The sequence below is a fragment of the Anomalospiza imberbis genome, chromosome 19 (assembly GCF_031753505.1).
Source record: "Anomalospiza imberbis isolate Cuckoo-Finch-1a 21T00152 chromosome 19, ASM3175350v1, whole genome shotgun sequence".
Classification (NCBI taxonomy): domain Eukaryota; kingdom Metazoa; phylum Chordata; class Aves; order Passeriformes; family Viduidae; genus Anomalospiza; species Anomalospiza imberbis.
In genome coordinates, this window is record NC_089699.1 from 7,612,146 (window position 1) to 7,639,181 (window position 27,036).

At 59.0% G+C, this 27,036-nt stretch overlaps 2 protein-coding genes across 3 annotated transcripts; one reads left to right on the forward strand and one right to left on the reverse strand.

The window, feature by feature from the left end:
• The first annotated feature begins 251 nt into the window (after positions 1-251).
• Positions 252-19,609, forward strand: RHBDF2 (rhomboid 5 homolog 2). Its single transcript, XM_068209408.1, is given in 19 exon segments — positions 252-342; positions 9,569-9,676; positions 11,265-11,470; positions 11,472-11,609; positions 11,906-12,098; positions 12,170-12,382; positions 12,934-13,059; positions 13,396-13,529; positions 13,760-13,972; positions 14,109-14,220; positions 14,574-14,648; positions 14,978-15,139; positions 15,289-15,389; positions 15,833-15,896; positions 16,022-16,116; positions 16,334-16,409; positions 16,755-16,855; positions 17,060-17,213; positions 17,801-19,609. Coding segments are annotated over 17 exon segments (2,559 nt in total). The 5' UTR covers positions 252-342; positions 9,569-9,676; positions 11,265-11,288; the 3' UTR covers positions 18,221-19,609.
• A 410-nt stretch (positions 19,610-20,019) lies between these two features.
• AANAT (aralkylamine N-acetyltransferase) lies at positions 20,020-23,553 on the reverse strand. Of its 2 annotated transcripts, XM_068209418.1 has the most exons (3): positions 22,518-23,553; positions 21,613-21,767; positions 20,020-21,014 (listed from the first exon to the last, which is right to left on the reverse strand). In XM_068209418.1, the coding sequence occupies exons 1-3, from the start codon at positions 22,672-22,674 to the stop codon at positions 20,709-20,711; spliced, it is 618 nt and encodes a 205-aa protein (XP_068065519.1). In that variant the 5' UTR covers positions 22,675-23,553; the 3' UTR covers positions 20,020-20,708. The 2 variants fall into 2 exon arrangements, with proteins under 2 accessions (XP_068065519.1, XP_068065518.1); XM_068209417.1 differs by lacking the exon at positions 22,518-23,553 and having other exon boundaries at positions 21,613-22,494.
• Positions 23,554-27,036: the final 3,483 nt, after the last annotated feature.

Genomic DNA, 27,036 nt, shown 5'->3' on the forward strand with positions numbered 1-27,036 from the left:
CCTAACATGGCCAGTTCTTATAGCGGCTGGTCCCGATAGCGCCCAGTCCTGACCGTGCCGGTACCGGCGGTGCCGGCTCCCAGCTGCCGGTGCCGCGGGGACCGCAGGGGCTCATTCCCCACGGGGGATGCCCCATAGCTGGGGCCGGTGTCCGGCGGGACCGCGGCAGGAGACCCCGCCCCGGGACACGCCCCGGGACACGCCCCGGGACACGCCCCCGCCGGGCCCCGCCCCGGGCCCGCCCCCAGCCCCGCCCGGCCCAGGTGGAGGCGGCGGCGGCTGCCGCGGGACCGGCACCGGCACCGGGAGTGGCACCGGCGGCAGGACCGGCAGCGGGCCGAGGTGAGCGGGGCCGAGGAGGGGAGCCGAGCAGTGCGGGGCGGGGGTCCCGGTGCCTCCGCGCCGCTTCGCTCCGTGACCGCCCGGTTTGTTGCTGCTTTGTGAGCGCCGCGTCCCGCCAGCTTCCTCCTCCGCCCCGCGCCTCCCGCCCGGCCCGGCCCGGCCCGGCCCGGCCCCGTGGGGCTGGCTGGGGCTGCCCCGTCCCACCCCGGGCACTTTGCGGGGCGGGGGCCGCGGCACGCATCTCCCTGCCCGGGTTCGTGCCCCGCGCTCTGCCCGGCGCCTCCAGCGCGGGCATCCGGACGGATGGCGGGGGCCGGGCTCTTCCTCCTCCTCCTCCTCCTCCTCTCCTTCACAGCGGGAAGTGGGTGCGTGTCCCGGCGGGGTGACCCGGCCGGAGACAAAACCCTGCCCGCTCCTCGGCCGAGAGGAAAGCTCTAACCTACTTTGTGGCGCCGATGGCCCGATAACCAGGCGGGCGGGTGCTTTTGGTTTGTGTTTGCTGCTTTTCCCCCTCCCCAGGTGAGCGGGGCTGGCAGCGCCCTTCAGCAGCGGCAGGTGGGCAGCGGAGGGGGCCGGGTCCGTGACCCCGGGCATCCTCCGGCTCTCCCGCCCGCCGGGGCTTTGTTGTTGTAGCTGCTTTGAGGTTTGCTTGAGGGCTCTGGGACGCTCGCACGTGCTGCCTGGAGTGGCGAGTGCTGCCACCAGCCCTGCGCAGGCGAACGAGATCCTTACAGAGCAGGGGGTCGGCTCATCCTCCGTCCGTGTGTACATCCCGCCGGGAGCAGAGGGATGCTGTGCGTGGGTATTTTAGTCAGGTTTTTGCTGTTGATCCTCCAGGTTTGGGATAGGGGGGTGAGGATGAGCTCTACCCCATGCTGCCCTGCCTTGCTGCCAGGCCAGCAGGACTGGGCAGAGACCGTCCTTGCAGGCTTTCTACAGCCGGGTTGTGGTGCCCAGGGTGATCTGAGACCCTGCAGTTCTCGCTCAGCCCCCCAGGCCCACGTCCTGCAGGGGGAAGAGCACCTGAGAGGCTGCACTGTGACCACTGGGTCCCTGTGGCAAGAGGAAGTGTCCGCCTTCTTCCCCAGCGTGGCGTCATCGTTCTCGGCACCAGGAGCCAGGACATTCTCCTGCTTGCACGTTCCCAGTCCCTGGATGGTTGCTCCTGGGGATTTCCAGGGTGAACTCATCATGCTGCTGCTGTCCTGGGCACGCATCCTCCAGCCCAGCTGGGAAACTGGGGAGCACACCCCACCACAGAGCCATGGCTGTCCTGAGTGAGGAAGCGCTGCCCACTCAGCTCGCTCCATTGTGCCCTCTGAAGCAGCATCCTTCGGCTCCTGTCTTCTTCCCAAGTGGGAAATAACCAGTTTGGAATTGTCCCACCTCCAAAATGAGCTGGAGGGTTCAGCTGCGGCTGAGCCTGGGAGAAACCAGAGCTGCCTCTGATACCCTGGTCAGCTCTGGCTTCACATGTGGCTCCCTGGGCTCCCAGCTGCTGCACCTGGGCTCTGCCCTTCCCACCTCCTTTGCAGCTAATGGGGTGATCAGCACCTTTTGCTGCTTGCTCATGTGGCAGAGGCACCGCTGCAGCTGCTCTGGGGCACCTGGAGGTGCTGCAAGCCCCAGAGTGAGAAAGGGCAAACCACAGAGTGGGGTTTGACACCACAACAGGGCCCTGATGCAAATTCTGCGAGACGGGGCCGAGCCCGGTGTTGGCTCTGCCGTGCACGTGTGAGTGCTCGGTGTGTGAGAGCGGCGCTGCAGGAACAATAGATGCCTGTGGATGCTGGGAGAGCAGCTCGGAGCTGGGGATGCAGAGCACGGGGGCGTGAATCCGGTGGGGAGGGGACTGCTGGGTCGCCTCAGGGGGAATGCACTCATTGGGAAGCACTGGGGGACCTGGGGAATGTGGGCTGTGTTTGGGCTGGGATGAGAGACAAGCTGTCCTCTGGTTCTGTGTTTTTGTCCTTGTGATGCTGCTCCTGTTTAGCTCTTACAGTGAAGCTGAGGGATCCCTCAAATACATCCTTATTCCTTCCCTTAGGTTGTTCCTGAGCTGAAAACAGCCCTTGGGACAAGCCAGGAATCAGAACAGAGCTCATTACCAAAGAAACTAGGAGACAGCTGATGGAGAACCAGCTGCTGGGGAGGTTGCAGAGCTGCCCAGACCAACATGGGGCTCGTGAGGCATTTCCACATTTTCTGTGGGCTTTAGGAGTCCTGCAGGGACCTGACCCAGAGGAGCGAGAGCAGGTTTGGTGCTGTCAGGGGCTCAGCACTGAAGGAGTCAATTAGTGAAACTGAAAATTAATTACTTAAATCTCTATGAGCCCACAAGTGATGGGATCGTGAACTCTGCTCCTCTTGAGGGGCTTTTTACCTAATGACTTTCAGTTCCTGCTGTCCTGCCGGCCCTGAGATGTCTGATAACACAACAAGCTCCCAGCAGGGGTGGGCACAGTCCCTTTTAATTACAGGCATCCAGCAGTTGTGGTCATTTGGGGGTGTGCAGTGCTTTGAGTTATGGTCATTTCCTGTCCTCCAAGTCAGCCTGGAGAGCTCTGTGTGTGCTGGTGGGTATGCAGGAAACCCTTGGCACTGGTACCCCTTTTTCCCACTTAATCCCTATTACTAAAAAAAAAAAAAAAAAAAAAAAAAAAGCAGTTGTTTGGTGGTTGCTCTCTTAATGAGGCATTTAGGGTGGAGAATGGACCCGGGGAGGAACCCAGGCCAACCCTGCCCTCTGCTTGCCCACCACACGGGACCCCTGTGTCCCCCTCGCACGCCAAGGCACTGTGGGGCACTGGTCACGTTAGCTGAGCACAGGACTGGGGAAGCCCCCAAATAATTGCTCTGGGAGGGCAGGGGAGCAAATATTTATGGGATTTGCATGTGAGGGCTTCCTCCTCCACCCTCGTCCTCCAGGAACTTAAAACTGGGAGGGCTGTGTGGGCTTTGATGGAGAAGGAACCAGCTCCCTGCCTGTGGAGCAGCAGTGGGGTGAGGAGGCAGAGAGCCTTACTCAGTTTCCCCACTTGTGAAATGCCACAAAGGAGTCAGAAAGCACGGAGGTGTCCAGTGAAACCACAGCTTATCACCTCGGGGACAGTTTGTGCAGCCACAAGAGCAGGGCTGATGCTGTGGCTGTGCCTTGGGGGCAGGGGGAGTGAGGGTATAAACCAACCCACTTGATGCTGTGCTGCCAGAGGCTGCAGTGGGACAGGAGAGAGCCGGGCAGTGCCCAGGGATGCTCCTTGGCCTTTTCTCAAGCTGCTGACATTGGATGGGAGGAAGAAACCCACCAGTGTGGAGGGCACATGGGCTCTGTGCTGAATGCCCAGCCCTGTGAGGAGCCGTTCAGATGGGTGGGGTGTGGTCCCTCAGTGGATGCTCCTGCCTTACAGCCATCCCCCAGGACCATCCCTCCCATCTGCAGGCACCTTTCTCTGCTGCAGCTCCCAGGGCAATGGAGCCTCCTTCAAGAAGCCTCTGTTGGTTTGTGTTTTGTTGATTTATTGCTTAAAAGTGATATTTGCTGGTCTAATTCCTCTGGTCTGACAGACGCACTTGGGGCAGACGGCATGTGGCCGGTGTCCCCCAAGATGCCCAGTGTGCCAGTGCCCCCTCCCACACCATGGGGCTGGCTTCACTCCCTGTGTGTCATGCTGCAGCTTGTGCTGGGGCCCTGATGGAGTTATTCCTGTAAGGGAATTCCTGCAGGAATGCCAGGCAGGGCTGGGAGTGACCTCCTGTCACGTGTGAGCCCAAAGGCTGCACTCTGTGCCCATGGGCAGCCAGGGGAAATCCCCAACCCTCAGCGTTGGCGTGTCCTGCCTGCCCTCAGCTCCTCCATGCAATGAGCAGGGACATGTCACCAGGGCTGTGCTGCTGTCGTACAGCTTTTCCAAGGGTGATGCCATAACCAGTCACCTCTTGTACAGGGTGGCTTAACCCAGTCCAAGCTCTCCTGGAGAGCTCCTTAAAAAGCAGCATCTCCAGCCCCTGCTGAGCTGCGTGGCTTCCCTGTGGGTGCAGCATCCCAGGGGTGGGATAGCAGGCAGGAGGAGCGTGAAGATGGTTGAGGAGACCCCATCTCCAGCTCTTGGCAGCTGAGAGGCTGCAAAGTGCCTGGCTGGCACGGGTCCATGGAGATGCTGTGGTGGGAAGAGCATCGCACTCCATAGGTACCAGTGAGTGTGGGATTCCCTGTGCCAGGCTTGCCCCGTGCTGGATGGGGATGAGCTGCTCCCAGTCAGCCTTTCCTCTGCAGGGTGCAGGTCTGGGTGCTTCGGGCCTCCTGCAATCGGGAGTGAAAGGAAGGAAGCCGAGGAGTGGCCCACCCACGCTTGGCTGCTGCTGGTTGGGACGAGGGAGGAGCAGCTTCCCCCAGTTGTCCTGGGTCCAGGGAACTCTGAGACTTAATGAGGTGTTTGGGGGACAGCCTCCAGCCCCCTGCCAGCAGAGGTGTCATCATCCACAGCCCAAAGGGACACCACAATGTCGTTTTCCCCTCTCCTCAGGGAGCTGCTGGCCCTGGAATGGGAAAGAAGGAGGCTGCTGTTGTCCACCCAGGGCTCCCCCTTTGTCAGGGCGAGGAGCACTTTCTAAAAGCCTTGGAATGGCTGTGTTGAGATAAGGAGTCTGTTCCCAGAGATAGGGAGCTGCAGCCAAGGGGGCTCATCCTGCTGCCAGCCCAGGGCTCATCTTATCCCTGGGGTGAGCCAAATTCCTGCACAGGGCTGAGCACCACCTCCCACTGCTGCCTCCCACACAGTGTAGGGATGGTCAGAGCCCAGGGCAAGGGAACCCTCTGTAAATATGGGGCATGTCTGCCAGTCCTGTGCTGCTCTGGGTGGCTCAGTGTGCTCTGAAACAGGCAGCAGGGGACTGGGGAAATCTGCAAGCCCAGCCAGAGCCCTGGCACCAAAAGCTGCTGGAAGAATGAGTGTTCAGCAGAAGAACCAGAGGGAGGAGTGTCCCCTCCAGCCCATTGACCTTTCATACAAAGAATTTTGCTTCCAGGAGGGAAGTGGGAGTGAACTCAGTAATGACCTGCAGCATGGGGATGGCAGGCACATGGCCTGCAGGCAGACTGTCCCCTTCCCTTGGGTAAAGACCAACCTGGGACTCCTCAGCCCCTTCCAGACGGTGCAGCCAGGGCTGAAACACTTGCACCATCATGTCTGTGCACTCTGTGTTTAACCAAGCTAATAAGGAATTGGAGTAGACTTGAGTAATTAATCAGTTCTTAGATAAAACCAAGTTAAATCAATCCTGGTAGGCTGGGGAAAAACGAAAAAGAGCTTTCCTTGTCTGTCTGTGACCCTGCCTGTGGAGCAGCTGACCCCTCTGCACGTTCACCAGTGGAGCCGCTGCACTTCCCTCGCTCCTGGTGGAGATTTTGGCCCTTCGCTCTCCCCGAGAGAGGTCACCACTGGGGTGACCCAAAATCTCCACGCTCATGTTCCTCACTTGGCTTGAGGAAGGGGCCAGTGGGCTGAGGGTCCCCATGTGCAGCCACAGCCACTCCAGCAGCTCCCACCACCTTTGCAGGGAGCAGAGAGTGGGTTTGTGGTTGGCGTTGTTGTGCTGTGAGGGTGCGTGGACCCCAGGGAGGTGGGGACACGTGGGGTGGGTGGCCAGTGGCACAGAGGGACCCCAGCCCACCGGGACTTGCCCACCCCAGCAGGCTGGGAAGCCTTTGGGTGCCAGCACTTGCTGTGCTGGGGTGGGTGGGGGTTGTTGTACTGGTAAAAAATTAAGCAGAGTGGGAAACGGGCTGTGGCTGGGCTGTGGGAAACCCTCCACGTGGCTTTTTCCACCCGCTCCCAGGCATTGCAGGCACATCCTTCCCTCTCCATGCCGATAGGGATGGCGTCACCCAGGACTGCCGGGGAGCCCAGGGCCACGTTCCTGGCCCCCAGCCCTTGCAGCAGGGAAGCCCAGCCCGGGCTGCCGTGTGCAGTGGGGCGAGTGGCCCCGCTCCCCGTGTCCCCGTGTCCCTGTGTCCCTGTGCAGGGCTCTCCTTATCAGCAGGCCCAGCGTGGCTCCCCCACCCACCATGCTCTGTCTCCTCAGCTGCTTTCCTTCCTCCTGGGGCGTGCCGTGCTCCCAGCTCAGCAAACCTGCTGCCATTGCCCAATGTCCTTCCCGACGGAGGAACATGGGAGAGGATGTTCTAATGGTGGCGTGGGTGAGGCGTGTGCTGGCTGCCTGCACGCCCCGCGGATCAGACGGGATCTCAGCACTCATCCGGACCCCACCTTCCTAGCCCAGCCACCACGGAGATGTGGATTTAAGCCCCCGTGGGTGTCCATGCTGACCGTGTGGCTCAGTGATAAGGGAGAGGGCAGCTAACCATCCCCTCTGAAGCACAGAGGGCCTCTCTCAAGACTCAGAGCAATACCCTGTGTCTCAGTTTTGCCATCCAGTGCTGTTGTGACAGGGTTGGGACATGTGGGGAAAAAATTGAGTGTTTTTCTTTTTTTTTTTCTCCAAAAATATGATTTTATTTCAAGAGCTGTTTGTGCTTTGGCTCCTTTTCTCCAGCCCTGAAACTTGAGACTGCAAAATGGTAAAAAGCTTTTTGAAAGGGAGCAGAAGCAGAGAAGGTGCTGGGTCTCTGCTTGGGTGTGAGTCCACCGGAGCTCGATGCTCAGAGCAGTTGCACAAATTGAGTTTCCTATCTGGAGCTCTTAATAACTGGGAGCACCTTTTAACGCAGCTCCAGCCTTGAGAGAGGTCTTTAACGTGCTCATTAATCATTTATGGGCAGCAGCAGCCGTAGCTCTGCCTGATGGGCTCTTGGGTGCCAGCAGTGGCAGAGGCTGTAGGGGTGTTTGGGGGCCCTGTGGCATTTCTGGCCCCTTTCTCCCTGCCCATGGAGGTGGAGAGGAAGAGCTGGGGCTCATCATGCTCAGGGTGATGGGTATGATGGGTGCTTGTGGGGGGTCCCACCCCCTGCCCCACACCCTTGGGTGGCTCAGAGCTGCTTTGTCCTCCAGCTGAACTGCAGCAGATGGAGACAGCATTATTGCAGTAATGTCCCTTCCCCCAGTGCTAACAAGCTCAGGGAGAGAGATCCCAATCCTTCTCCAAGCATCCATGAACCCACTGCACACACCCCCCTCCAGCCAGGCTGCTCTGCAGGGTTCTCTCTGCTGCCTTGTGCTATGGCTGTCCTTGGCTGTCCCAGTTCTGCTCACCTGGCCTTGCTGATGGTCCCTTTGTGTTCCTTGGACCGTCCCAGCGTGTCCTGCGGTGACACTTTGTATGAACCGCATCATTTTTTCCATCACTTTCTCCCTTTGGTGTGCTTCCTCTGGTCAGTGATTGTTGTGATTCGCCCTGGGGCTGGGAGCCAGCCCTGGTCACCTTCCTTGTGCCTTTTTTGGTTGAAGGCTCAAACCTCATCCCAGTTGCTCCCCAGTGATGCCAGCACATCTGCCCTCTTGGGAAAGGGAGGGGCCTTCACCCCCGTGCTACTGTTGGAGCACAGGCTGTGTCCCTCACTGCTGGATGTCAGGCTTTGGTGACCTTCAGTGGTCAAGAGCTTTGGGGGATCTCCTCTTACCAACCAGACCAGGTGGTCCTCCCTCCACACCCTGCCCATTTATCGTTCCAACGAGGGCAGCAGCCCCAGTGCACAGAGATTTTTCCAGCCTAAGGTGACAACGTGCTGCCCCCAGGACCATTCTTCCAGCCCAAAGCACAGCTCCTACCAAGCTCAGGACGTGCTTGTGGTTGCCACCTCCCATCCCACGTCACCCCTGCTGCTGTGACCTGCCTTGTCCCTGCAACAGGGCATGTGCTCAGCCATCCCCCCATGCCAGCTCTGCATGTTGCCTCTCATTTCCTTTTTCTGTTCCCCAGGACAGAGCCACCACATCCACCCTGAGTGTCCAAGGACTGGGCTGAGGCTCCCTGGGGACCTGCAGCCCAGCTGTGCCCTGTGGTGGGGCGGCTGGTGCCAGGACTGCCGGGCAGGGAGCCGTGCTCCTGGTGGCAGAGCCCTCCATGCCGGGGCTGGGGGGTGACAGGGACCTGGGACCGCAGGGGATCTGGAGGCCCAAGCTCATGGCAGGCTGTGTCTGCATGGAGGCGCCGTCTGGCCCATTGCCACGCTGAGCACGCCAGCTCCAGAGGGCTTGGGCACCAGCAGCAGGCACATGGTGAGCTGGAAAACACCTTCCCAGCACCGTCCACTGGGGATTTCTCTGCCTGGCACGGGATAAGGCTCCTGGTGGCTCAGGATCTGTGCTCAGGGGGTGGCTGCTGCCTGCAGCCTGTGTGGCAAAGGAGCCTTGAGCCCTCGGGGGCCGCTGCCCTCCTCCCCCTCCCACTCAATGCCAAGTGTGCCGAGGCACAGAGCCGTGACAAGCGCTCCGGCCGCGTGACCGTGACTGGACAGCAGGTGCCCGCCAGGCTGTGCCAGCTCCCCCGGGACTGAGTCACCTCGGGAGAGGCCAGTCCAGCCCTCCACCCCCTGCGTGGGCAGCTGGTGGGAAGCGAGACCAGGATTTTAAACGTGCTGCAAACCTGCTTTGCTGGGAAGCGCAGAGATCTGGGGCTGTCCGGGGTGTGATGGGAGCAATTTGGGATGGGATTTGGGGATGGGGGTGTGAGAGTGGGGCTGTGTAAGAATTTGGCTCCAACTTCTGTGCTTCAGGCTGTGCTGGTTCTTACCACTCAGAGCCATTCCCCAGAGCTGGAGGAGGATGAGGGTGCCCCAGGGATTGCTCTGACCCCAGTGTGTTCCCATTCCCAGCTCTCCAGAGCAGCTGCCATCTCGGGCTCACTTCTGGCTGCCCTGGGAGGAAAACAAACAGAGCCTCCAGCTCACCAATGGGATGGAAAGTTTTACTTGCTGGGGCTGGCACTCTCCCAGTTTAGCAGCTAAGAAATACACAAGTGAGGCACTCATATTCCATGCCTGCTCTTCCTGGGTGTCTTGCTTCCCAAGAGACAGGAAAGCAGCAGCAGGGGAAAACTCCCTGCCTGCCCCATGCTATTCCCTACCATGGAGCATTGCTGTAAATGGGAGCTTTTCCTCCTCCTGCTGGCCTGTGCCAGTGGCTGATCCCTGTCCCTGGTGCCCAGCCACCTGCAGCCCTGTCCCCAAGGTCTAGGGGGCACTGAGCTCAGCTCTCCCTCTGCCAGGATGCTCCTGCAGCCCTTTCCTGCTTTCCCATGTGTGGTTTTTCATCACAGCCTCTCCCCGCAGGAGGAATTTGGCCGTGTCCCGGGGCTCCCGCGCGTGAAGGACAGAGGCAGAGGAAGGCTGCCGTGGGTGTTTGCCATCACTGCGCAGGATCCCTGTCACTCTTATGAGGTGAGGAGACCCTCGTGGGGACCAGCACTAGCTGAGCCCCCAGGAGAAATTTGGGAGTTGATTGCTCCCAGCTTTGGTGCTGGAGAGGGAGCCCAGCACCTGTTTTAATGCAGGAGCAGAAGATTATCACATGGCCCAGGAGGTGATGGAGGGCAGCAATTCCCGCTACTGCTGCTGACTCCAGGCTTTCCCCTCCCTGGGGAGCTGGTTCTGGACTGCTGCTTCCCCATGAAGCGGATCCCTTGGGCACCCCATGCTTCTTAAGCCAGACTTTGCTTGTGGTGTGGTCGAAGGGGAGGGTTGTTTTCAGGACTCCAAGTGCCAAGGGAGCTGCAAAAGTGTCCCTGTCCCTGACTCTTGCTTTGGGAATGGGCTGCCAATGGGATCCTGTTGCAGAAGGGGCTGGTGGGATCTCAGTCACTCATCTGGTTGCTCAAGTGATGTTGCCTGAGGAGAGCAGAGCTGGAGGAGTCTGGTCATTGGGATCTCGGGCAGGGAGAGGAACCAGGCCTGTGGACTGCAAATCCAAGCTGGCATTTTGCAGCCAGTGGCACTATGCAAATGTGGCAGGTGTCACCATTTCCGTGGCCGTGGCTGTCCTGGGGGACAAGAGATGCTTGTGAGACTTCTGTGAGTCCCCCAGGCACTGGCACAAGAGGTCAGAGAGGGCTGTGCCTCCCTTTTGATTGCCCTCATAGTCCCTAATAGGATCTGGGACTTGTTCTCTTGCACTCTGATGGAATTACTTTTCCTGCAAAGCAAGCCCTGCCTGGTAGAGCTGGCTGCAGGGACCCTTGGGAGGGGATTTCTTGAAGAATTAACCACGTCTTGGCTGTTAAGCTTCCCTCTCCTTGCACGTGGTGCCAGGGAGGATTCAGTCTCCCAGCCTGGTGTGTGCATGCACGTGCCAGAGGGGAATGTCCTGCATCTCCCCTTCATGGGGCACCCCAACACATGACAGGCCCACGTGGGAGCTGTGGTGCATGTGGGGAAGTGGATCAGGTGTTTTCAGACCTTGTGCATCCTCTCTCTTCCCACCCTGTCCAGGCAAGAGGACCTCCTTGCAGACATCCCCTGCTATCTCCCCTTGGCTCCCTTGCCAAATTGGGAGGGCTGGTGTTCCCATGTGCTGCAGCTGTGTGGCATGGGCCTGGCCAGGGCTTGCTGGGATCCCCCATATTTCCAAGGCACGTGGTCAGGCTCATCCAGGCGGGGTGTGAAACCTGGGTGTCCCACAGGCATGTGCTGGGATGATGGGGATGCTCTGACCTGGTCACTGTTGCCATCCCTGCCCTACTCCCAGCAGGTGAAGGGATGGTGTTGGTGACCCCCGGGGGACCGGGAGTGAGTGGTTAATGTAAGCCTTCCTGTCCACCCAAACTCAGGGATGGAATGAGGGTTTTGGGGACGCAGCAGCTGGGTTCATGATGGCAAGGTCTCACCAGCACAGCCAGGGACACAGGGGGCTCAGTCTGGTGATATCCCTCTGATAGAGACCCCATCTCCTACTAGGACCCAGCCTTTCCTCACACACAAGCTCCTGGGGGAACACTTCTCCCCCTGTGGCTGACTCCCTGCACTCTGCCAGCCTGCCGACCACCACCGGCCCAAGATGTCAGCCGGGGACAAGAACGGGGGCAGCCGCTCCAGCAGCAGCCGCCTGCAGAGCAAGAAGCCCCCCAACCTCTCCATTGTCATCCCCCCCCGGGAGGCCGAGGAGGATGGTGCCCGCAAGGAGGTGAGTGGTGGAGCTGCATCCATCCCACGCTGGGCTCGGGGGGCTGCCAGGTGCCATCCTGTCCCTGATGCCCTGCTCTGCCTTCCAGCCCTCCAAGGTGCCCATCTACCGCAAGAGCAAGAGCCTGCAGGAGCCCCGCCCGGAGCGCCAGCCCGGCTTCCGCCGGCAGACGTCCCTGTCCCAGAGCATCCGCAAGTGAGGGCAGGCTGGGCTCCAGCCGTGGCTGGGTCACTCAGAGGGGCCCACGTCAGGACATTGTGGGTACTGGCAGAGGATTTGGGGTGGGGTTGGAGAGTTGTGTCTCAGAAAGGAGTGCAAGAACCACTTTCCTCCACTTCCCTTTGACCCATAGCCAGGTCAGAACTGCCCTGCTGCAGACTGGGCTGAGACACCCCAACCCCAACCGCCTGCCAGAGGGGATGGCTGGGTGGAACGGTGGTGCGTGGTGTGGGGGACCAGCTGTGTGACAGGTGTGCCCACCCTGTGTCCAGGGGCACAGCGCAGTGGTTCGGCGTCAGCAGCGACTGGGAGGGGAAGCGGCAGCAGTGGCAGCGCAAGAGCCTGCAGCACTGCAGCATGAGGTACGGCAAGCTGAAGCCTGCCTACCGCGACATGGAGCTGCCCAGCCAGGAGGCGCCCTCCTTCCAAGCCACCGAGTCACCCAAGCCCGCCAAGATGCCCAAGGTAGAGCTCGGGGTGAGGGGTCCCACTGCCAGCCTTGCTCTGCCATCACTGGCCCCTCTTCCCTCCCCCAGATCGTGGACCCGCTGGCCAGGGGCCGTCCCTTCCGCCATCCCGACGAGACCGACCGTCCCCACACGCCCCACCACGTCCTGCCCCCGCTCACCCCCGGCGTTGTCTCCTTGGCGTCCTTCAACAGCATCCGCTCGGGCTACGGCCGCCTGCCGCGCAGGAAGAGGGAGTCTGTCGCCCACATGAGCTTCAAGGCGGCCGCAGCCCTCCTCCGTGTGAGTTTGGGCAGTGTGAGGGGGATCATCCTCCTAAGCTGGGTTTCAGTTCTGTCCTTCACCCATCATCTTTGTTTCTTGGCTGTTTGCTTTGCATGGAGACTGCTGTCTCTCCAGGGTGGGTTTGAGGGGTGAGATTGGTTTTTTTAACCTGAGCTCTACTTAAAAGTAGAAGTTTTGGTGGAAATTGGACAATCTGAGAAAGAAACAACTTTTGGGTTCCATTGCTGAGGGGCAATGAAACCTCTCCAGCAATTTTCTTGGTTCTGAGGAGCCCTGGACAAACCTTGGGGACAGGTTTGTGGGTATGAGACCAGATGAATTCAAAGGTCACTTGTCATGCTGACTAACGTGGCCATGGTCCAGTGTGAATTCTGAGGAGCTAAAGGCAGCATCTTCTACCAGTTCCTCCCCACACGAGGGGCTATGGTGGCTGATTGGGATTTAATCCTTGCCACTTGGCTTTGGAGAGGGAAGATCTGAGAAACCCCCAATGCTGCAAAAACTGAGGACTTCTGGCTGCTTACCTTCATTTGCTTGTGCTGCCAAAGGGGCGCTCTGTCCTGGAGCCACTGGCTCCCAAGCGAAGGAGCAAGAGGAGCTTCCTGTACCCCAGCTTCATGGACGAGGACATGGTGGATGCTGCTGATACCCTGGACTCGTCCTTCTTCAGTAAGGCAAGCAACTTTCCATGCTGGCTGCTGGAGCTGGGGCCGTCCCAGTGCCCCGCACAGGGGGCTGGGTGTGGAGCTGGGCACTCACAAGGACCCCTGTCTTGGCACTCCACCCAGCAGCAACAGAGGCATCAGTGGCTGCTGTGCCCCAGCCTTGGTGATGGCCCCTGGGCGTGACAGGGAATGATGTTGCCATCTGGGCACATTTCACGCCCTGTGATGGGCCACTAGTGGGATGTCATTGGGGATCACCCGCTCCCCCTGGCCAGGGGGATGCTCAGTCAGGGGGCTTCTGACCCATCGCACATATCCAAGGACATGTATCCATCCCCTTTCCAGATGGACATGCACGATGAGACATACTCCATGCCCGACGACGTCTTTGAGTCACCTCCTCTATCAGCCACGTACTTGCGCATGCACCAGGTGGCGGAGGATGCCAGGGTGTCCCCTGAGGTGGAGCAGCCCACCCCGTGAGTACCAACCCTCAGCAGGTCTTGCCCCCAAGGCTGCCCAGGGCGGTGCCCTGCTGCAGGCAGGACAATGTCCCCAGCCATGAGCACCAGGCACTTCCATGATGATGGAGTATGGAGAGAGGAAGTGCTCAGAGCCTCATCTCAGGGCATCCCCGGGGCTCTAGCCACAGGCTGTTTCTCAGCTGGTCCTTTTTGGCAGGTGTGATGGGTTTCTCCTCTCTCGACAGGCGGGAGGGTGTCCGGCTGGCTTCGGTGTCGGGCAGCGCGGGCCCAGCGCCGCGGCGGGGCAGGCGCATCGCCTCCAAGGTGAAGCACTTCGCCTTCGACCGCAAGAAGCGCTACTACGGGCTGGGGGTGGTGGGCAAGTGGCTGAACAGGACCTACCGGCACAGCCTGAGCAGCATCGTGCAGTCCCAGCTGGAGATCACCGACAGCCACCGGTGAGGGGCACCGATGGCACGGGACACCCCGACCCACTTGTGTGTCCCCCTCAGTTCTTGGGGATCAGGGTCTGGGGGACTGCAGTGTCCTTTTGCCTAGACATCTTTGACCAATTTTGGGTCCTGTCCCCTCCAGGCCGTATTTCACGTACTGGATCACCTTTGTCCACATTCTCATCACCCTGCTGGTCATTGGCACCTACGGCATTGCACCCATTGGCTTTGCCCAGCACGTGACGACAGAGTTAGTAAGTTTAAGAGCCATCCTTTGGGAGGGACTGTAACCACCAGTGTCCCATGGTGTCATGCTCCCTGCAAGCACTGGGAGCATCTTGTGGGAGCATGACACCATGGGGCACTGGGAGCCAGCATTTGAGAGGCTCTGTGAAATGGCCAGGGCAAGGGAATGAGCAGCACCATGTTGCAGCAGAATATGTGGTGGGAGCAGAGCTGTTCCCCTCTCCTGCCTTGCTGGTGGAACTCAGCAGCCCTTCCCCTCGGATGAAGGGGCTGCTCAGCCCCTTTTGAGTGGAGTGAGACAGGGGTGCACCCCTCAGCACTCATCCCTTCAGTGGGAGCTGACCCTGGCCTCTCTTGGCAGGTGCTGAGGAATAAGGGTGTCTACGAGAGCGTCAAGTACATCCAGCAGGAAAACTTCTGGATTGGGCCCAGCTCAGTAAGGACTTTGCCAGACCCTTGGCCCTTGGTCTCACGCTCTGCCCTCTGCTTCCCCTGCCTTGAACTGAGGTGGTTCTCTGCAGTGCTCCTCTCCTCAGGGGGGCAGAGCTTGACCTCCTCACTTCAGCCTGCTACCCTGGGCCCCCATCCCACTGGGACATGTGGCTTCACAGTGGGATGGTCCTGCCTTCTCTCCACTGGGATGACAGAGACCTTTGTCTATTGCCTGTGGAGGCCCCCTGCCCCTGCTGAACTCTCCCTGGGGATGGCTGGAGCAAAGGGAGGTGCACAGACAAAGGATCCCCTTTACTGGCATCTCCCTGCCAGATCGACCTGATCCACCTGGGAGCCAAGTTCTCCCCCTGCATCCGGAAGGACCGGCAGGTGGAGCAGCTCATCCAGCGCGAGCGAGACCGGGAGCGGGGCTCCGGCTGCTGCGTCCAGAACGACAACTCAGGCTGCATCCAGACCCTGCCACGGGACTGCTCGGTGCGTGCCCCTGCCATGGGAAGGGCTGGAGATCCCCGGGGAAAGCAGGGGAAACCATCTCAGCCCTGCACTGCACCAGGGCAGGATGCAGGTAGGGTCAGAGCCGTGCATTCCCTGCTGCATCCTCAGTCTCTCCATGCTCCCTGCAGGAGACACTGGCAACGTTCATCAAGTGGCCGGGCAGCAACGCGCCAGCCATGGGCTCGGGAGAGAAGCGGACCTCGGGGGCTGTGTGTCACCAGGACCCCAGGTAGACGTAGCAGCTGGGTGGAGGTGGCCTGGCTGTGTGTGGCACATGGCAGAAAGGGCTGCCTTTCCAGCTTGGATGCCTTGAATCCTCTTATCTGAGAGGATGGGAGGTTTTTGCACACTGTAGGAGAGTGATAAAGAAGAGGGAATCAGTGGGGAAACTGAGGTGGGGCCTGTCCTTAACACGGGCAGCAGCAGGTTGTGTTGCATTTGTCCCTGTCCTGCTGGGATGGGAACATCCGTGGACATCGGTGGGGTTGTCCAACAGCTCTGAGTTCTGTGGAGCTCACCTGCAGAAGGAGCTGCTGTGGGGTGTTGTGGGGCACCCACTGGTGGGCAGGATCGAGGCAGGTCCCAGAGCTGTCTGTGCCTGAGGGGGGTTACTGGTCTGTAGGGAGAATGTGTTGGGGGGACCCACCCAGCTCACCCCGCTCCTCCTGCCAGGACGTGTGAGGAGCCCGCATCCAACCCACCCCATGTGTGGCCGGACGACATCACCAAGTGGCCGGTAAGGGCCCGCTGCCACCATCAGCTGGTGGCTCCACGGTGGCAGTGGCAATGAGCCTGGCAGGGGTCTGCAGGGCCAGCCTGGGGCCAGACTCTGACCAGGGCTCCTTTCCCTCCTGCTTCTAGATCTGCACCTACGAGACCAAAACCAACCACACGGGCTTCGCCCACCTGGACTGCGAGATCAAGGGCAGGCCCTGCTGCATCGGCACCAAGGGCAGGTGGGTTGTGGCAAAGGGGGCACCCGGCTTGGCTGCCCCCTCTGCACTGCTGCCTCGTGTCCCATCGGTGTCCAGAGCTGTGCCTGGGGGCAGAGGGAGCTTACAGAGCTTTGTGGGGTGGGAAGCACAGTGGCAGCAGGCTGGGAGCAGAGGGGGATGCTCAGGGGTGTCCTGAGTGTGCCCTGCCCCCAGCGAGCCCCCTCCTGCCCCCTGCCAGCTGCGAGATCACCACGCGGGAGTACTGCGACTTCATGCACGGCTACTTCCACGAGGAGGCAACGCTCTGCTCGCAGGTGAGCTGGGCCAGGGAGGCATGGCAGGGCATGTGGGATACAACGCTAGCAGCCATGCTGGTGCCAAAGGGCTTTAGAGTGTCCTACCAGGAACGGGTCACGGTTGGGTTGGGCGTGAGCAGGAGCAATGCAAAGTGCCTTGCCCAGCTATTGGCCAGGCTGCTGCTGCTGTGCCCATCTTGCTGGTGTGGGGCAGGAAGCACCTTTACCAGCACCGGGGCAATGTGGGTGCCTCACACCATCCAGAATCCCCTCACAGCTGCCACATGGCATCGTTGGCAACCCATCCCTGTGACCCATCCTCTGCTCCCTGTGGCTCTGGGGACAACCCTGCTGCCTTTGCAGGTGCACTGCCTGGATGAGGTCTGTGGGCTCCTGCCCTTCCTGAACCCGGAGGTCCCTGACCAGTTCTACCGCCTGTGGCTGTCCCTGTTCCTGCATGCCGGGTGAGCCACAGCCCCCATATCCCCCGGGATGGGGGAACTGGGCACTGGAGTGCCCACCGGGATGGGCTGGGAGAGGAGGGAAGGGCACTCCCAGACTGTGATGACAGGTGCCTTCAGTGGGGGTGCTTTGTGAGCTGTCTCGTGCCCCGGGGCACTGGGTGGGAGGGCTGGGCAGGGGTCTCTAACGCAGGGCCTCTCCCCCAGCATCATCCACTGCCTGGTGTCCGTGACGTTCCAGATGACGGTGCTGCGGGACCTGGAGAAGCTGGCGGGCTGGCATCGCATCTCCATCATCTTCATCCTCAGTGGCATCACGGGCAACCTGGCCAGCGCCATCTTCCTACCCTACAGAGCAGAGGTGAGGGTTGGGGGTCTGTCCCAAATCCTGTCAGCTCCCAGGCACCAAAGGATGCCTCTCTCCATCCCCATCCTGGGCAGAGGTTTGGGGAAGGGGCTGGAGCGCCTATTCTCACCCCCTGGCAGGATTTGCTGCAGGGAGAGGGGGAGGGGGCGTCCCTGCCCCACGTGTGGTGTTGGCACATGCCGTGTGTGTCACATGTCACCACGTGTCCGTGAGCGTGCGGGGTCTCTGGGCAGGCAGATGGCTAATCTGCTGCCAGCCAAACCCTGTCAGGTTTTAAATGAGATCATGCCAAGGGCCCTAATCCCCCCACAGGTGTGCCAGGATGGGGCTGTGGTCTGCGATGGGGGTGATGCTATCTGGTTGCTGAGTCACAGAAAGTATCAGCTCTGCCAAAACAGCACCACCCTGCTCCCCTCCTCATCCTCCTGTGCCAGGGCTCCCACCTCTGAGCCCCATGCAGGGTCCTGCACGGGGATGCAGGAGCCAAATGCGCTTTGCTAGGGGAGGAGATGATCCCTGGGGGACATGGGGTGTGTCTGGGGTGACACAGAGTCCAGCCCTGACTTCCCCCATCCCTGCAGGTGGGCCCTGCCGGCTCCCAGTTCGGCTTGCTGGCCTGCCTCTTCGTGGAGCTCTTCCAAAGCTGGCAAGTGCTGGAGAAACCCTGGAAAGCCTTCCTCAACCTCTTTGGCATCGTCCTCTTCCTCTTCATCTGTGGCCTCTTGCCCTGGATCGACAACATCGCTCACCTCTTCGGCTTCCTCAGCGGGCTCCTGCTGTCCTTCGCCTTCCTGCCCTACATCACCTTCGGCACGGTGGACAAGTACCGCAAGCGGGCCATGATCATCGTGTCCCTGCTGGTCTTCGTGGGGCTCTTCACCTCGCTGGTGGTGTGGCTCTACGTGTACCCCGTGAACTGGCGCTGGGTGGAGTACCTCACCTGCCTGCCCTTCACCAGCAAGTTCTGCGAGAAGTACGAGCTGGAGCAGGTCCTGCACTGACCCTGCTGGCAGGGACGGGGCTGGGACGGGCGATGTTTTCCACGGGGTGGGTCCTCCCCAGCCTGTGGGAGATGGTGGTGGCTGCTCCAGGATGGGGCAGATCCTGGGCATGGCTCCATCCTCAGGGATGGTGGGTTTGGGGTGCCCCTTGCTCAACGTTGGGGAAGCGGGACTGAGCCAGCCCTGCCTTGAACCCCTCTGGGGCTCCCTCCTGGTGCTGGAAAGTCATAACTGGATTGGGGACTGACTCTGGCTGCTGCCTGTGTGGGGAAGGGGCTGAAGGAAGTGGGATTTTGGTGTATGCATGGCCAGGCTGGACTCGCACTCCTGGGGTGAAGTTGCTGAAGTCTCCAGCCTGTGCCTCTGCCTGTCTGGGGCCCCATCCCACCTCGGTGCCCTGCAGCGCTGCAGCTCATACTGTGAACACAACCCCCTTTTTGCAGGGGCACTCTTTTTATCCACAGCTCTTTAGGCCCAGGGTTTCCCCATTTTGGGCTCCCTCGAGTCTCTGTTGTGGCTCCAAGATGTTCAGGGCTGAACTTCAAAGATATTTTTCAGTCCTGTTCCCCCTGAAGTCCCCACGGAGGGGGTTTTTCCTTCCCTAATTTCAGTGAAATTCTCCTTTTGGAAGGGGAGGAGTGGCAAGGACCGTGTTTGTAGTGCCATGGTGGGAAGCAAACATGGAGAAAAACCCTCTGGGGGGCTCGTGTGGCTGCTTCTGGAGCCCACAGACCTCTCAGGAAGCTGTCGGTGCTCCCACCTTCTGCCTTGAGTCCCTGCTGTTTCCCCTTTCCCTTTTTCAAAGCATGGAGCCCCAGGCAGCCCTTCCTTCCTCCAGTGGTGCTGGTCAGATGGAGAAGTGCAGGATGGGGCAGTCACCTTCCCTCTTCCCTGCCCAAGGCTGCACATTGCCACCTGCCCGCGGCCCTGGGCTGCTCTCCCCAGCAGCTCCTCCTCCTTCCCCCCAGCCATGGCACGAAGGCAGGTCCTTCCTGGGGGTCCGGGTGACCCCTCTGGGCTGGTTTGGACCCAGGCTGGTGCCAGGCTGTCTCTCCCCTGAGATGTTTTGCTTTGGTGCTGGAGGCCTCAGTGCTTTTAAATGGGGGGAAGGTGGGAATGCCCCAGTTAGGATGTCCTGGGATGAATATTCAAGGGCTGAGAGCCTGGCTCCCTCTCCACAACCACTTGCTGAGTGAGCCCAGGAGAATCTGCATCCCTCCCTGCATCCCTCCCTCCACCCTGGGCCAGTTTTCAGCTCCACTCTGTCCCTCCAGTTGCTGCTCCAGCCAAAGACAGACACCTCACCTCATTTGTCTCTTTTTGATACTTTTTTAAAAAGCTGTGGGGTTCCCCCCATCCTTAATAAATTTCTACCTGTATTTAATGAGATGCACAAGGTCTCTTCTCCCTTCTTGGGCGTGGGGACACAGCACTTTTGGGGGATTCTGGTTGTTCTGGTGATGGCTGGTGTGGCAGGGAGGGAGGACAAGCTGGGCTGGTGCCCTGATGGGCCACTCAAACCCTCCCTGGGAGGAGACAGGGTTTGGAGGGTCTCAAGCTGAAGGAGAAGCCAAACATTTGGATCCATGGAACCTCCTGATCCTGCCTGAGGGCAGAGTCACGCCTGCCTTTATCCCACCCTTCACTGAATGACCTGAGGCTGGATTTGCCCCTTCTCCCTTGAGGCTGAGGTGCCCCAAGGGGTCCTGGATTGCTCCCCCCATACCAGCTGGTGCCCTCCCTCTGGCCACTGTGGTGAGGTCATGATCAAAGCAGGGCAGGAGCACACATGGGCTGTGTAGAAAATCACCACCACATCTTTATTTGCTGCTTTCCAACAACCTGAGTTGTTTGCAGAAGGCTTGTCCTGGCCTGGTTGTGGGTCTGGGACAGGGAGGACCGTGGTTTGGACTGGTTCCCTGGGGAGGCTCTGCAATGTGCAGCTGAGGGTGTGCTCCAAGGGGGCTGGAAGGATGTCTGTGGGCAGTGGCGTGGCTGCCACGGCCCCTGCCTGGTCTGGGGGCTGCTCGGGGAGGGCTGGGCCCTGGTGTGCTCTGCTCGTGATGGTGGTGATGGTGGGAGGGCTGCCAGGCTGGGATGCCAGGCACTTGTTTGCAGGGGCTCTGCTGGGTGTCTCAGCAATCCATGGTGGGTGGAAGTGTCCCCAAACCAGCAGAGCCCCCAGCCATTCCCAGGGCAAACCTTTCCATCCGAGGGGGCTGGTGGCCCTGCAGCCCACCCAGACCTGCCAGCGCAGCCCTGGCTAAAGCAGAGCCCAGGGAGTTGATGCTTCCAGCAGGATCTGGCAGGAATTCCTGTGTGCCCAGCCCTGCAGGGATGGGATGGGGCCAGGTTGGTGTGGCTGGAAGGCAGATGTGGCAGAGGGAGCAGCTGTAGCCAGGGCCAGCCGGGGAAGGTGGCTCACAGTGGTGGGGATGGAGAGGGGCTGCAGCCTCTCATCCCCCCAGGCAGCCAGGGCAGCGGGGCCTCAGCAGCCGCTGTTCCTGCGCATGAAGGCGTGTCCCCGCACGGCGTGCTGCATCTCCACGAAGGCCAGGTCCCCCACGGTCACCCCGCAGGGCCCCAGTGCCTGGAAGCCGCACTTCTGGTAGAAGGGCACGAGGAAAGGCTCGCACATGAGCAGGGCGCGGCGGGCCGAGGGCAGGCAGCGCAGGTGCTGCAGGTAGCGCCACATCAGGATGGAGCCCTTGCCCTGCTGGCGGACGGTGCGGTGCACGGCCAGCACGTGGATGTGCACGGCCGAGCCCTGCGGCTTGTGCAGGGTCAGTGCTGCCTGCGAGGGGGAAACGGGTTAGCAGGACCAGGGAGTCCCATCCTGCTTCTTATTCCCCACCCCAAAGGACCAGGGTCCACGTCCTCCCCATCCCTGTTCACCTCCCCCCATCATCCTCGGAGGAGGGTTTTTAATTTTAAAATGAATGTTGAGGGGAATTACTTGGCATATTTTTTTAACAGCATAGTTTAAATTAATTAATGAGAAAGTTCATTTCCACCAGAGCAGCCCTGCAGCAGTTAGTCGTGGGAGAAGATTTTGGGAGTAGTCTCAGAGCCCCAGAGAGCTTCTCTTGGTCCCCAGGCTCTGGCAGGGCTGGTGCCCTGATGGGCCACTCAAACCCCTCCCCGGGAGGAGACAGGTTTTGGAGGGTCTCTAGCAGAAGGAGAAGCCAAACATTTGGATCCATGGAACCTCCTGATCCTGCCTGAGGGCAGAGTCACGCCTGCCTTTATCCCACCCTTCACTGAAGGACCTGAGGCTGGATTTGCCCCTTCTTCCCTGAGGCTGAGGTGCCCCAAGGGGTCCTGGATTGCTCCCCTCATAGCAGCTGGTGCCCTCGCTGGTGGTGCACGAGGTGGGAAGGACTGGGTCATACCTGGCTGAGCCTCTCCTGGTCCCAGAGGGAGCCAATGATGAATGCCACAAGCCGCCCTTCCTCAAACCAGCCGAGGGACAGCTCTGGGCACAGGTTCAGAAAGTGGCGGATCTCATCCAGCTGCAGGGGACAGTCCCCAGAAACCGATATAAAGGCTGGAGCGGGGCAGGGAACACAGTGAGAGAGACAAAGCACACCCGACCCAGAAACACTCCCAGCACTGATGTAGGGAGGGAAAGTGGGATGTGATGGGGAGAGATGGCATGTGTCCTGCTGCCTCCTAGGGCTACAGGAGTTCTGAGGGACACAGATGGTTCCAGGAGCAGTTCTGCTTCTCCAGGGGCAGTTCCCCATGGCCCAGTGAGTGGCTCCTAACTCTGCTGATTCCAGAGCTACAGCAGCGGGTGCTGAATTGAGCCCTCCCTCTCAGCATCTCCCTGGCTGCCCCTGCCCTTGGAGAGGAGGGAGAAATGGGCTGGGTGAGTCTGGGTGAGGGAAGCTATGGTGAAGGAAACAGGGAAAGGTTGCCAGGGTGGCACCTCAAAGTGCCCCTGTGCAGTAGGAGGCAGAGCATGGTGTCCTTCCTCCCACTTCCCCTTTTCCTATCCTGTCTTCCCCAGGGTTGTTTTGGGAGAGCTGCTCCTCACTCACCTGGTCCTACTCAGCATCACCTCCCACCATCCCCACCCCAGGGTGAGCCGGGCCCGTGGTTCTCCAGCTCATTAACCACAGTTCCTCCACCTCGTTAGGGAGCCCGTGGTGGCCTGGCCACAAGCCACGGCCACTGCATCCTTCCCACGAGGGCACCCACAGGAGAATTCGCCATTACAAGGAGCACAAGAGACTGGAAACAGATGCCAAGGGATCCAGCTGAGGGCACCAGACAGGATCCCCGTCCCCCTTACCTTCGCGCTCGATCTCGAACACGCTGACGGCGTCCTCGGGGCTGAGGCAGCGGAACTCGCTGGCGGGCAGCGTGTGCCGGCGCTGGCCCCCGGGCGAGCTGCGGGGCGACCGCAGGTGGACCGGCTTCAGGAAGGGCAACGCGCTGAGTGCCGACATCCTCCTCCTCCTCCTGCTTCTCCTGCCTGGCTTCTCACCGCTCCCTCGGCTCGGGGCAGCCTCTGCCGGCTCCCACACCTTTATTCCAGCTGAGCTCCTCCAGCACTGTTAGCCAGTGGAAGTATCTGTTGTTCACAGACAGGATTAGGCTGCTTACCCCCTTTTCCTATGGATATTTATGTTTGTATAGACAGCAAATATCTGCCCCCAGTGACCCCAGCTGCCCTCGCTGTGAGCCGAGGGACACAGGAGGCTGGCACCGGCTGCGAGCTGAGCTAACCCCAGGGACCAGGGGGACAAAAACACAGTGATCCAGGTGGTGGGACAGAGCAGGGAGAGACACCAGAGCTGTCAGAGCTGGAGCAGGTGGGGGCCTGAGCATCCTGCCCAACATTGCCCAGCCCATGACAGCACAAGGCAGTGGGATGGGCAGGAGAACCCCGGAGCAAGTCCAGCTGCTGCCCTGGGGACAGGCAGGGTGGGATGTGCCAAGAGCTGTAAAATAAGCATCTATCTGTGTGAAAGTTCCCTGTGATGCTCTGGTGTTTCTGGAACAGCACAGCTGTGCTGGAGTAGGAGGTCACAGAGATGCCCTGACAGGGACACACATCAGGGAGCCAGAGCTACCTCCTCCAGAGCACAGGCTGACAGGATTTACCCCTTTCTCTGACTCACTGAGTAGGTGAGTGTCACAGCTCAGCCTCTGTTGGCTTCTCAGGTCATGTCCACCTCACAGAGGTGGGTCCCTGGCAGGGCTGAGCAGGTGACTGAGGCTGAAAGCCTTGGCTGTTCTCCCTGGTGAGGTAGCCTCAGGCTTTGCCCCCTGCCCCAGCAGCTTTGGGTAGCATGATCCCACCAGACACAGCCCAGACCAGGACACTCCACCTTTAACACGGGTCCCTCCAAGAGGGTCACCAGCACCCAAGGTCATCTGGCAGCATCCCTCCTGCACAGCCCAGACAAATCCCTTGACCTGGATCAGAGCCTGTAGCTTCAATCTGCCTCTGCTTTCACGTGTGAGTGAACTGAGTTAATAAACCCAGAGAGAACCACAGTGAACCACAACTTCACTAAGCACATGCATCCTGCAGACAGAAATAGTGGGAATGGCTATCAGAGCCACCGATTCAACCATCCATCCAAACTCAGAGCAATATGCAAGCAATTTCCAGTGAAGCCAGAGCAAAGCTGGGTCATTTTTGATTATTGTTTCAGAGGTGCTGGCTTTCCCTGCTAATTATAGGCTTGCCTCCAGCTAATAGGATTTATAGAAACAAAAGCATTACCAGCACAAAATTGCACAGGGCACAACTGGCACAAGCTGGGAATTTTCCATCCTGAAATGCCAAGGGCTGGATGTTTGAAATGCCACTCTTATCCAGCCCGAGGTGATCAGGATTTATTTTCAATGAATCGCTGGTTTGGCTGTGTGTGTGTATCTAAGGGAGCAGATCCATCAGGGACAGAGGGTTTCCTTGGCAGGGGAATTATTTAGCATCCCCAGTGCTCATTCCAGCCACCAAGGACTGACTGAACTCATGCTGGGAATGGATGGTTCACGCTCCTGTAGGAGGAAAGTAAAGCAGGGTGAGCTGGCAGGGACAGTGGGGTGCTGGGGGAGCGAGGGGTGGGTCTAATGTTTGTAGAGTTTATTATCAAATCTTCTGGAACTCCTCGTCCTACTAATTGGATTAGGGATTCATCTGCATGAATAAATCCCAGAGTAGGCAAGAGGGTAAGCTCAGGGGACCTTGAAAATGCAGTGGTGGTTTGATCCTGGGGGTGCTGAGTGCCTGGGGTGAGTTCTGGGGATGCTGCTGGGGAGATGCTGCTGGATCAGGCTGGGATGGCTGTGCAGGGATGGCAGGGCAGAGAGGGCAGTTGAATATGGCCTCAGGCAGGGCCAGCATTTCAGTTCCCATGGGAATTACGGAGCTGGATAGTGGAATCATAGAATGGCTTGGTTGAAAAGGACTGTTAAAGGTCATGCAGTTCACCCCCCTGCAGGGTAGAAGGGACACCTTCCACCAGCCCAGGTTCCTCAGGGGTGTTTGGTCTCCAACAGGCACCATTCAGTGCTCACTGCCCAAAAGCAAGTCTTTATGGCAGAGCATAGGGAGGCTGGAAACCACTGAGTCACAGGAAGTCTCTACAGGGATATCCACGGAGCTGAAGGTTCAAAACCTCGTATTTCAGTGGCTGCTCCAATCCCATTAGAGAAAACTGGGAAAGGGCAAGCAGGTCCCTCCAGCTATTTTTAGAAATTGCCTGAGACCCCAACCAGCAACACCCTGGAGCAGTCAGGGAAGGGGAAAGGTTGCTACTTGCTTGTTTTCCTTGTATTTTTTCCCCTCCAGCACGTTATTCCTGGCAACCCAGGTTATACAGCTGAAGGGCTGATATATTTATATTTGTTTTCTGGAAATGAACTTCTTGCTTTGTTTCTCAGCTCCCTGAAGAGTATAAGGTCTTCTGGGGAGGGGGGATACATAGAACCTGCAGAGCACAGAGGAATCAACAGTGCTCCCTAACCCTGGAGAAACCAGGAGCCCTGAACAGCCATGGGGGTACCATGGGAAGCATGAAACCTGCAGAAGTGAAGGAAACTCTGCCCAGGTCCCAGAGTAAGTGAGAAACAGCAATGAGGAAAATTCTCTCACCATGGCTCGTCTGTCCTCTGATGCTCCAGCAAAGCCTTCTGTATTTGTTCAAATCACTTATATTCCAGGCTGAATTTTGTGCTGTGACTCCTTGCCAGACCTGCCTGAGATGTGCCCACTATGTCTGTGTGTCATAGCAGTGAACCAAGAGCTCGCTCTGTAAATTTTTCCTGCCATTACTTGTGTTTGTGCACCAGAAATCAGAGCATCCCCATGGCACAGAGAGATGCTCACAGGTAAATAAACAAGCAGGTGCACAGAACCCCCCTGGCAACATCTTTTACTAAGTTATGAATTGTCTGCCTGGATTTGGAGCTGGATTTTTAAAATTAATTGACAGGACAGAGTTATTCACCCAGTCTTAAAATCAAATACACTGTGTGAAAGAGCTCAGAGAACAGGGAGGGTTTCAGGGAGAAGAGTCCCTGCAGCTGGGTTTTGGAAGCACATGTTGGAAGTGTAGGGGTGAGACAGGAGCTGGGATGAGAGTCACACCCTTCCCTGTGCCAAAACCACTTCTCAGCAAGGCAAGCTCTGTATACCAACCTCCCACCCCTCCGGGGTCCTGGGACGCAGGAGCAAGCCGCAGTGGCCAGGGGACCAGCAGCTGTCCCCAAGGCTGTCAGTGCCCCTGGGATGTGACAGGAATGTGGGTACTTACCAGCCAGGGTCGCTGAGATGCTCCCTGCCCGCCTGCCTCCAGGGATGCCGTCTCAGCGCTGGCAGGAGAGGAGGACTCAGGATTTTGCCTCCCCTCCTCTGTCTGCTGCATCGTCCACAGCCCCTGCTTATATATATTTGTTATTTGTGGAGCACATGATGACATCCTAAGGAGTTTAGAACTCCGATGAAAGACAGGGAGAGGTGAGAGGCTTTAAGGTGTCAGGCCAGCAAAGGGATCACTTCAGGGTTTTTCTGTTTTGTTTTGTTTTTTTTTTTTTTTTTTTTTCCTGGTGTGAGGCCGCAGAGGGATAAAGCATTTAGCTGATTGCTCTGCTCTGCGGGCTGGGCAGGGAGAGCTGCGGACTCAGCCAGGAAAGGGAGCACTGTCCTGTGCCTGATCCTGACCTCTCCAGCAGCATCAGCAGCCCATAGGAAGCCAAAGGCAGCCCTGCCCAGAGTGGATGAGCTTTATTTGGGGAAGGATGGGGAGGCTGCTGGTTGTCCCAGGCATGATCATTGCTTGGGCTTGAGCAGGGGGGCGTTTCTCAGCTGACTCCTTTTAGGAAGGGGAGTCACATCTCAGGTTTCTTGCCCAAGGAGTTTATTCCAAAATCCAAGCATCTCTCCCCCATGCAGCCCTCTGTCCCTGGGAGCTGTTACATAAGAAACTGGACAGGCAGAACCAGCAATGTTTGTCTCCATCAGGACACATGTAATGAAAGAGAGATTATCCCAGGCAGGAGCATGATGTTGGCATCATCATTATCATTGGGAACCAGATGCAACCCTGAAAGAAGCCTGGAGCAGGAGGCAGAGCTGGCTTTGCTCCACTGGAGACATTTCCAGGGCAGCTCTGGACCTGCTTTAGCTTCCAGCCATGGGAAAAATGACCTGGAGCTACACCCTTATCTCTCTCTTTTCAGTTTTTTTCATTGAATCGAAACAGAAATATGACCCAGCAGCTTTTTGCTCTTCAGAAATGGCATTTTGGAGCAAGTCCCAGCCATTAAAACAGCCCAGCAGAGCAGAGGTTGGCCCG

Bases quoted from the DNA above. Each gene is read 5' to 3' on its own strand.
- AANAT (XM_068209417.1), bottom strand. From the start codon at position 21,966: ATGGGGAACTGCCCCTGGAGAAGCAGAACTGCTCCTGGAACCATCTGT. The intron at 21,015-21,612 runs GTATGACCCAGT...TCCCCCTCGCAG, and splicing joins ACCAGGAGAGGCTCAGCCAG to GCAGCACTGACCCTGCACAA.